This window comes from Lathyrus oleraceus, chromosome 1, assembly GCF_024323335.1.
Source record: "Lathyrus oleraceus cultivar Zhongwan6 chromosome 1, CAAS_Psat_ZW6_1.0, whole genome shotgun sequence".
In the NCBI taxonomy this organism is placed as follows: Eukaryota; Viridiplantae; Streptophyta; class Magnoliopsida; order Fabales; family Fabaceae; genus Lathyrus; species Lathyrus oleraceus.
In genome coordinates this window covers 136,322,397-136,332,319 of record NC_066579.1, presented here as the reverse complement: position 1 = coordinate 136,332,319, position 9,923 = coordinate 136,322,397, and the positions used below count along the sequence as shown (strand labels likewise).

At 34.5% G+C, this 9,923-nt stretch overlaps 2 protein-coding genes across 2 annotated transcripts; one reads left to right on the top strand and one right to left on the bottom strand.

The window, feature by feature from the left end:
- The first annotated feature begins 1,299 nt into the window (after positions 1-1,299).
- On the top strand, positions 1,300-2,216 carry LOC127095874 (uncharacterized). The gene is made up of 2 exons (XM_051034506.1): positions 1,300-1,574; positions 2,030-2,216. Exons 1-2 carry the CDS (start codon positions 1,300-1,302, stop codon positions 2,214-2,216), a joined length of 462 nt encoding a protein of 153 aa, XP_050890463.1.
- Positions 2,217-8,159: 5,943 nt separating this feature from the next.
- LOC127095867 (secreted RxLR effector protein 161-like) lies at positions 8,160-8,753 on the bottom strand. The gene is made up of 2 exons (XM_051034501.1): positions 8,543-8,753; positions 8,160-8,461 (listed from the first exon to the last, which is right to left on the bottom strand). The coding sequence occupies exons 1-2, from the start codon at positions 8,751-8,753 to the stop codon at positions 8,160-8,162; spliced, it is 513 nt and encodes a 170-aa protein (XP_050890458.1).
- Positions 8,754-9,923: the final 1,170 nt, after the last annotated feature.

Here is a 9,923-nt window from a genome sequence, read left to right as displayed (position 1 = left end):
GCCTTACACATCTCTATGAATTGTCAAGAAGATGCTATGTTCAATGTGCTGGTGGATACTGGATCCTCTTTGAATGTTCTGCCTAAGTCTGTGCTGTTTAAACTTGCTTACCAAGGTGCTCTGATGAGATTCAGTGGAGTTGTTGTGAAGGCATTCGATGACTCGAGGAAGAATGTAATTGGGGAGGTTGATCTCCCAATAAAGATAAGTTTGTGCTTATTTCAGATCACTTTTCAAGTGATGGATATTCATCCCGCCTACAACTGTCTCTTAGGACGTCCATGGATTCATGAGGCTGGGGCAGTTACATCAACTTTACACCAGAAGCTGAAGTTTGTGAAGAATGAGAAGTTAGTGATCATGGGTGGCGAGCAGGCCATGTTGGTGAGTCATCTCTCTTCATTTTCTTACATTGATGCCTATGAAGCTAAGGGAACTTCGTTTCAAGCTGTTTCCGTTGATAATATTGTTGTTAAGAAGGATGGTTAATCCCTGTCATCCTTAAAAGATGCCTAGTTCGTGGTGGAGAATGGTTAATCTGCTAGACGAGGACAAATTGTTGAGCTTGCTGAGAACAAGAACATAACTGGTTTGGGTTTTTCACCTGGTGCAACCCGAAGAGATTTCAAGAGAATTCAAGAAGTGTTTCATAGTGCTGATTTTATTCATTCTAAGGACCAATCTGCTGCCGTAATCTTAGAAGACGACGAAGAGCAATAAGAGCCAGACTTTATGACACGTGGATTGGTGTGCCAAAATTGGGTTGCTGTTGATGTTCCTTCTGTCATTCACTTGTCGAAGTAATATGTTTGTTTTTGTTATTTTCAAAATCCTTTCACTATGCCCAAGCTGAAAGTGAATCTATGTGGGCTTTGTTTCAAACTTCATTATCATTAATAAAATGTTATTTCGTTTATCCATATTATGTTTTTCCTTTTTGCTTATTTTGGAAAAATGGTAACATAAAAAACAAAATAATAATCACTTTTATATTTGTATCACAATGTGTGTTTATTTGTTCATATTCTAAAGTCAAGGATAAAATCATTGTACAGATTAATTGTTAAACCCTTTGAAAATAATGACCATATGTCCTATCCCAACTTTGAATTCCCTGTGTTCGAAATGGAAGAAGAGGATGACGAAGAGAGTCCTGATGAGATTTCTCGATTACTTGAGCATGAAGAGAAGACCATTCAACCTCATAAAGAGCCGTTGGAAGTGATTAATCTGGGTTCCGAAGATAACAAGAAAGAAGTCAAGATTGGGGCACTACTTTGTCCAGATGCTAAGAAGAGGATGGTAGAGCTTCTTAGAGAATATATGTGTGTATTTTCTAGGTCTTATCAAGATATTCCAGGTCTTGATACTGATATTGTGGAGCATCGGTTGCCGTTAAAGCTAGAATGTCTACTGGTCAAACAAAAGTTAAGAAGAACTCACCCTAATATGGCTGTCAAGATTAAAGAAGAGGTGAAAAAGCAGATTGATGTTAGGTTTCTTGTTACTGCTGAGTACCCTCTATGGGTGGCTAACATTGTACCTGTTCCAAAGAAAGATGATAAAGTTTGGATGTACGTTGATTATAGAGACTTGAACAAAGCTAGTCCGAAAGATGATTTTCCTCTGCCACACATTGACATGTTGGTAGATAATACATCTAAGTTCAATGTCTTATCCTTTATGGATGGATTCTCCAATTATAATTAGATCAAGATGGCACCCGAAGACATGGAAAAGATAATATTTATTACACCTTGAGAACATTCTACTATAGAGTGATGTATTTCGGTCTAAAGAATGCAGATGCAACATACCAAAGAGCCATGACTACTCTTTTCCATGAAATCATACACAAAGAGATAAAAGTCTATGTTAATGATATGATTGCTAAGTCGAAGACTGAAGAAGATCATGTTGAGTATTTGTAGAAGCTGTTTCAGTGGTTGTGAAAGTTTAAACTCCGACTGAATCCTAATAAATGTACTTTTGGTGTCCGTTCAAGAAAGTTGTTGGGTTTCATTGTCAGCCAGAAAGGTAATGAAGTAGATCCTGATAAAGTTAGAGCTATCCAAGAGATGCCTGCGCCAAAGACAAAAAATCAAGTTAGAGGGTTCCTCGAACGCCTGAATTACATATCCATATTTATATCTCACATAACTGCCATGTGTGGGCCAATCTTCAAGCTTCTCCGTAAAGATCAAGGTTGTGTTTAGGGAAGAGAGAGTGAAAGTATAGAAAGGTTTGTAAGTGGGGTTTTAATGGAGTTTAATGGAATTTAGGTTATGGAGATAAATGAGAGAGGAGAAGTTTGAAGGTTTAGGGTAGATGAAGAGTGAAGGGGTTTAGAGCAAGAGAATATTGGAAAGTGATAAATGAAAGTTGTAGAAAAAATTGAGTATAAATATTTAAAAATAAAAATCGAAACACTTATCCAAAGACACAAATTTAATTTTAAAAAAATGAAACGCTAAGGTGTAATCGATTACCCAGGAAGGTGTAATCGGTTACACCATAAAACAGAGACAGGAAGGAGTCACGTAACATGGATGTAATCGATTACCTCATAAACATAAACAGTAGTAAATCATAAATCAAGGATGTAATTGATTATACCCAAAGTGGTAATCGATTACCTCCAGAGAAAAAGCAGTGACTTCACCAAGATCACCATGCAATTGTAGCGGGGTATTCGTTACCATTAGAGATATTGACTAAATCTAAGGTAAATCATACAAGTCGAGTCGCCACCGCACTTCTATTTATCCAAGGGAATGGTTAGAAAGCGAACAAAAACCTAAAAGTTTTATCGAATCAAAAACTAGTAAAAATGTCAGAGATCTGGGTAAGGGGGTTGGTTATGCAATGGGAAGGTTTAAAGCACCCAAAACATCCTAGGTACTCCTAGGGAGCCCTTTTCACATTGGTTGTAAGGTTGGTATTTTGTGAAAATTTGTTTGTGCAAACATGATTGAAGAGATGAGAAGAGAATATACAGGTTTATTTATATTTTGTGTTTGGATGGATAAACCCATTTCCTACGTACCATCTTAAAAAAGATTAGGATCAAAACCTCGTAGTTCGGGGTAAAAATCTCAAAATGAGTTGGTGAATTGATTGGTCCAAAAGCCTTAAGGTCTTTTGTTATCAAAGGGAGAAAACTTAACCTAAAACCACAAATCCACCATGTGAGGATAACTTCAACATGCTAGTGAGGGGTTAACCCTATAATAAGCATGGAAGACTCATTGTCCATCACTAAGGATATAGGTGAGCATTATATCTACCTCAAGGATAACTCAAACCTAATAGCTAAAAGGTTGTGAAAACATTTGATTAAGAAAGTGGCCATTGAAACTACAAAAAGGTATTTGGATGGGTTATATTTACCAATGTGAAGTATGTACAAAATGGTCAAAGTTGATTTAGAAGTTCAATTCAAAATAAGCGTTATGAAAAGAAAAGTTTGAAAATCAAAAGCATAAGGCTTAGGTTTCTAATGTTGAAAACAAGTGTTAAATGTTTGCACAAAAGTTTTGGTTTGGGTTAGAGTGGAGAGAAGAAGAAGAATGGCTAAAGTCCTAAACATACAAGAGGTAAGGGACAAGAAGCAAAACCACAAATGGAGTTCCTCTCTTGAGATCATGTTGATGATCCAAGTAGCTCCCATCCTTTGGAATAAGAAATCACATAGGCATAAACTCAATCAATCAACAGTCAAATGAACTCTTGGAAAGCTCCTCAATGTATCTTGGGTCCCTCTCTCTTAGAAGCCCATGGAAATGGTTCCTCAATTTGGATCAAGTTGGAATCCCTAGCACAAGAACACACACATTAAAAGATTCTAGCAAAAACAAACAAAGAATGGACAAGAAGAGTTTAGAAGTTGGTCCTTTCAAGGTCATCTTTCAACATTAAGCATTCTAAAGGTCCAATGCCTAGTTGCTCTTTGACTCCAAATTTACATAGGGAAAGTCCTAAAGTCTAAGTCTATTTGTCCATTTCTTTGCATTTGGTCAACAACAATCAAAACAAAACAACAAAGACAATGGTATATACACAATTATATGCTCAAGTGAGCAAAAGGCAAATGGCATTAACATAAACATGTGCTCAAGTGAGCAAAAAAAAAAAGCAAATGAATAATATGTACAAGAATAGTAAATTGCATAAAAGTAAAGTGCAAAAAGTAAATGTTAATGGTTAATGGTTAATGTTAGTAGTTAGTGTGCCATAAGGCAAATTTAGCGCTATGTTAAGCAATCGTAATTGGACTTATGTAGAAGTAAAAACTATCTGAGGCCGGTCAATAATAATGTAGGCAAACAACACAAGTAAGAAGTCTTGATTAGTGAACCAAGTTCCAACAACTTGCCATGCCAAAAAGAAGAAGAGAATTGATCTTGTATTGGTTTAAGTCCTTTGCATGATTTAGGAAGCAACCTATCCTTAATGCAAAGCCATTCATTTGATCAATTGATCAAGATGAATTAGATTTGAATCAAGGAAGATTAAGCCTCCCTAATCAATGCTAACTTATCAACCTTTAACTCATTGATCAAAAAAGAAAGAAGAAGAAGAAGCAGATGAATAATGGATAATGAAAATGGAAAGAATGTGCATTAAGTGAAATGGAATGTACCAATCAACATGTGTTGACCAATGACATTGAGGATCATGGTCAAACAATCAAAAACAGAAGTGAGATGAAGATTGGAAGTCAAGAAATGAACAAAACATTTTTGGCATTTTTTAATATTCAAAATAAACTTGAATTAAAATAATAAAGAAAGGTCAAACTTCAAAATCACTTCAAATCAACCTTGAAAGGTCCAAGTGATTTATCCCAAGTTCAACAAGGTCAAACAAAGTTTGACAAAATTTTTCAGCATTTTTAAAAGTCAGAAACTATTTTTAATCAATTAAAAATGAATAAAAATAACCTAATTGAACTAAAATCTCAAATAAATCTCAAATCAATTAATAAATTGATGAGAATATTTTTTATAGATCCATCATCATTCAAATAAGTTGAGAAAGTATTTTTGTTTTTTTTGAATATCAAAAACTATTTAAAATGAATTAAAAATGACCAGAAAAGAGAGATTTCACAAAAAATATCAAATGATGAAATAAAAAAAATTAAAAATCATTTTTAGAAACTAGAATTAAAAAGAGAAATAATGCAATTGGTCCCATATTTTTTGGATTAAAAATGAGAGAGTTATGAATTTTTGAAATAAAATGGAATTAAAGAAAATAAAATGGAAATTAAGAAAATCAGAAAAAAGGAGAGGCGTCTGATCAAGCCTCATTAGTTGACGTGGTTGATCAGACGCTCCACATGCGCGCGCTCATGGTAGGCCTTAGTCAACTGAGTAACATGTGGAATTAAAAAAAGTCATAAGATCCAAGTGCCATGATTCAATCTGGAAATCATCATCAACGGCTGGGATTCAAACTGGCAAACGGACGGTGGTGTACACCACCGTCTTCTCCGGCGAGCATGGAGATTCTGGCCAGAGTTGCAGGTTCTAAAAACTTGATGAAAATGAGCGATCCTCATATCATTGGAAAGCTGGGGTGATGCACATCACCCCTATACCATCCATTTTCATTCTAGATCTCCATGGTAAGAGAAATCAGAAGTTGAAAAATGTGGTGTTCAACTGAAACTTCATGGATTTGTAAAATTAAAAGCATCAACAAGTTGCCTCCATTGAGAGGACTTCAGCCAAGCAAAATGACACAAGAAACAAGCTATAAATGAAGAGTTTCAAAGCAAATAAGTTTGAACATCAACCTTTTAAATGCAAATTTGTGGAGCACGATCTTTCAACACACTTGCTTGCAGTTTGTTCTGGAGATGGAAATGAGGCAAGGCTAAGGAATTAGAGTCCAATAATCAACCAAGGAAGTTGAGAATTGGATCTGAAAATTTCAAGTGAAAAAGCAAAATTCGTTTAGAATATGGTTTGGAATGATTTCTGCAGCATTTCAGATTGATTCAGGGATGATAAATGAATGAAGCATGGCATGTATTTATAGCACAAGGTGATGCAAGGAAGTGAAAATGCAAGCTGAGCTCATTCTGAAGTGAAATGGACGTGCATTTTGAATGGTATTTGCTTGTGCATGAAGCTTCAACATGAATTCCATAATTGTGCCTAAAACTTCATCTCTTCGAAAATGCCAATTAGAAAATCCAAACATAAGCATATGGGTAATGGTTGGAAAGGTCTTGACATAAGGAACAAATGTTATGTTGAGAAAACACTCATTTGAAGTGTGGAAATTTATGAAAATAGGCCATGAAGTTCATAGTGCAAAACATGCCTTTGAGAATTTTGTCAAATTGAACCAACTTCAAGCCCTTCTGTTTTGATGATGCAAGCCTCAAATGAAAACACCTCTAACATAAAAGTTGTATATATTTTCAAAAAAATCAAAATGGACTTAAATTTTGCATCATTTGGATTTTTGATGAAGAAGTTATGGGCACTTGAAGTTGGACTTTTTTGCCTTTCAATGAATTTGGTTCAAATGACCTATAATGTTTTGCATTATCACATGTATTTCTTTTGAGATTTTGAAATTTTGTTAAACATAAAATTTGAATTATACATCTTAAGATTTCCAATTCATTTGATCCCACCTCAAAATCATAAAAAACGAATGAGTTATGTTCTTGGGAAGTTGACCTAAAATTAGGGTTTTAGTCAAAATGACCTATAATGTATTGAGATGGATGATGATCTTCCAAGCTTCAAATAAATTTTTGATGAACAGGAAAGTTGTTCATATTGTCCTTAAGAACATTTTTTCTTTTGGGATCATCTCCATTTGACCAACACATAAAACGTTAGGTCTTAGTGCATTTCAAAATAGTCAGATGAATTGACTGATCAACTTCTCAAGTCCACAACTCATATCTTGATGAATTGTTGATTGAGGACACTTAAATAAGCTCAAATATGCTTGAAATGATGAATTATAGAACTCTCCTTGATTGTGTTTGACCATGGGCTGAGGTTGCTTCATGAGCAAGGCATTGTGGATGATCAGATGAATTAGGGTTTCCTTGAGGAACAAACCTCAAACCCTTTGATTTTCTTTGATCAAAATGATGAATTGAGAAGCTAGGGAGGCATATTCGATGGATGAGAGCTTTGGGAACCATTGCCATGCTTGCTTCTATCTCCTCTTGACCATATCAATGCACATAGGATCTTCTAGAAGCTTTTAGACCTTGTGATTGCTCAAGCTACAAACAAGAAAAGTTAGTGACATATTTTTGTTCTTTTGGTTAGCAAATGAGAAAAAATGAGAAAAGCAATGATATAAAATTCAAGTATGCTTGGTGATCTCAAACCACTCACAAGAAGTCCCATCTAAAGGTAAAAGGAACCAAGATGCTTATGATCCTTGAGGTTATGCAAATGAAATGTTATGATGCCACGAGGGATCTTAGGGTCAAAATTGGGGTCTTACAACAATGAATTTTAAAAAGGCAACAATTACACATGATCTAACATATCATTTGGCAACTTTATATGAAGCAAACAAATAATACAAACATTGTAAGGAAACATACACACACAGACACACACACACACACACACACATATATATATATATATATATATATATATATATATATATATATATATATATATATATATATATATATATATATATATATATATATATATATATATATATATATATATATATATATATATATATATATATATATATATATATATATATTATATATATATATATATATATATATATATATATATATATATATATATATATATATATATATTGGGTAAGAAGAAAGTGTACCTTTGTATTTGAATTGATTAGTTTTTGAAGAATAAAATGTCACAATCATCTAAAATCCCAAGTTCCCTTCAAATTTTGTAAAACGGTTCTCGTGCCAATGGTTTTGTGAAGATGTTGGCGAGTTAATTACGAGTATCCATAAATGTGACTTCGACATCTCCTTGAAGCACGTGATCACGAAGAAAATGATGCCGAATGTCAATATGTTTGGTTCTTGAGTGCATGACCGGATTCTTTGTAATGTTTATCGCACTTGTGTTGTCACAACATAGAGGAATGCATCCAAGATCGAGTCCGTAGTCACGAAGTTATTGCTTAATCCAAAGTATTTGAGCACAACAGCTACCTGCTGCTATGTATTCTGCTTCGGCAATGCTAAGGGCAACACATGCTTGTTTCTTGCAAGCCCATGATACCAATGCGTTTCTAAGAATGTGATATGTACCAGTAGTGCTCTTTCTATCAGTTCTACTTCCCGCATAATCAGCGTTAGAATAACCAACTAAATTGCAAATACTACCTTTAGGATACCATAGGCCGACATTTATTGTTCCTTTGAGATATTTCATGATCCTTTTAACAGCTGTGAGATGCGATTCCTTTGGATTGGCTTGAAAACACACAAAAAGATATACACTGAACATTATATCAGGACGACTTTCCGTCAAATAAAGTAAGGAACCAATCATACCTCGATACTTTTTGATATCAATCGAAACACCTGATTCATCTTGATCAACATAAGATCCGGATCCCATTGGAATAGACATTTCCTTGAAACTATCCATGTCGAAACTTTTCAGCAACTTTTTGCAGTACTTTGATTGGTTGATAAAGATGCCATCCTTTAGTTGCTTAATTTGGAGTCCAAGAAAATAGTCCATCTTTCCCATCATGGACATCTCGAATTATCCTTGCATCATTAATGAAAATTCTTCACACATTTCTTTGTTTTTGAGCCGAATATGATGTCGTCAACATAGACTTGAACCAATAAAGTGTTACCTTTTATTTTCTTAATAAACAAGGTCTTGTCAACTTTACCTTTTTCAAATCCCTTTTCATAAAGAAAGTTGCTGAGACGATCATACCATGCTCTTGGTGCTTGCTTTAGGCCATAAATATCTTTCCTCAACTTGAAAACATATGAAGGATTCATGAAGTCTTCAAAGCCCGGGGGTTGTTGGACATAGACTTCTTCACTGATGTAGCCATTCAAGAGTGCACTCTTGACATCCATTTGGAATAACTAAAAATTTAATGAACATGCATAAGCAAGTAATAAACTGATAACTTCTCACCTTGCAACCGGAGCAAACGTTTCTTCAAAATCAATGCCTTCCTCTCGATTGTATCCTTGGGCCACTAACCATTCTCGTCAATCTTATTCTTAAACACCCATCTGGTACCTATGATGTGTTTACCACTTGGCCTAGGGACAAGTTCCAAAACTTGATTCCTTTGGAATTGGTTTAACTCTTCTTGCATAACAGTTATCCATTAGTAGTCACCTAAAGCTTCATCGACTTTGGAGGGTTCAATTTGTGAAACAAACGCCATATTTAAGCATGCATATTTGAGATTTAATCTTGTTGCAATGCCTTGACTAATATTACCAATGACTTTATCAATTGGATGATCCCGATGATTTCTTCATTCCTTAAGTAGATCATTGTCATTAGCATCTGACTCTTGTTGAATTGGTTTTTCATGATGTTCCATTTGATTATCATTGATGCCTTTCAAAGTATCTTCTTGAGGAACATCTACATTATCATCATCATCACACAAAACAACATCCTCCTTGGAATGGTTAGTTTCATTTAAAGAAACATGCATAGATTCTTCAATAGTTAAAGTTCATTTATTATAAATTCTATATGCTTTACTAGAGAGAGAATACCCAAGAAAAATACCTTCATCTGACTTTTCATCAAACTTACCAAGGTTGTCTTTTTCATTGTTTAAGACAAAGCATTTGCATCCAAATATATGAAAGTAAGAGATGTTTGGTTTCCTTCCTTTGAAGAGTTCATAATTGGTCTTTTTCAAGATAGGTCTAATAATAATTC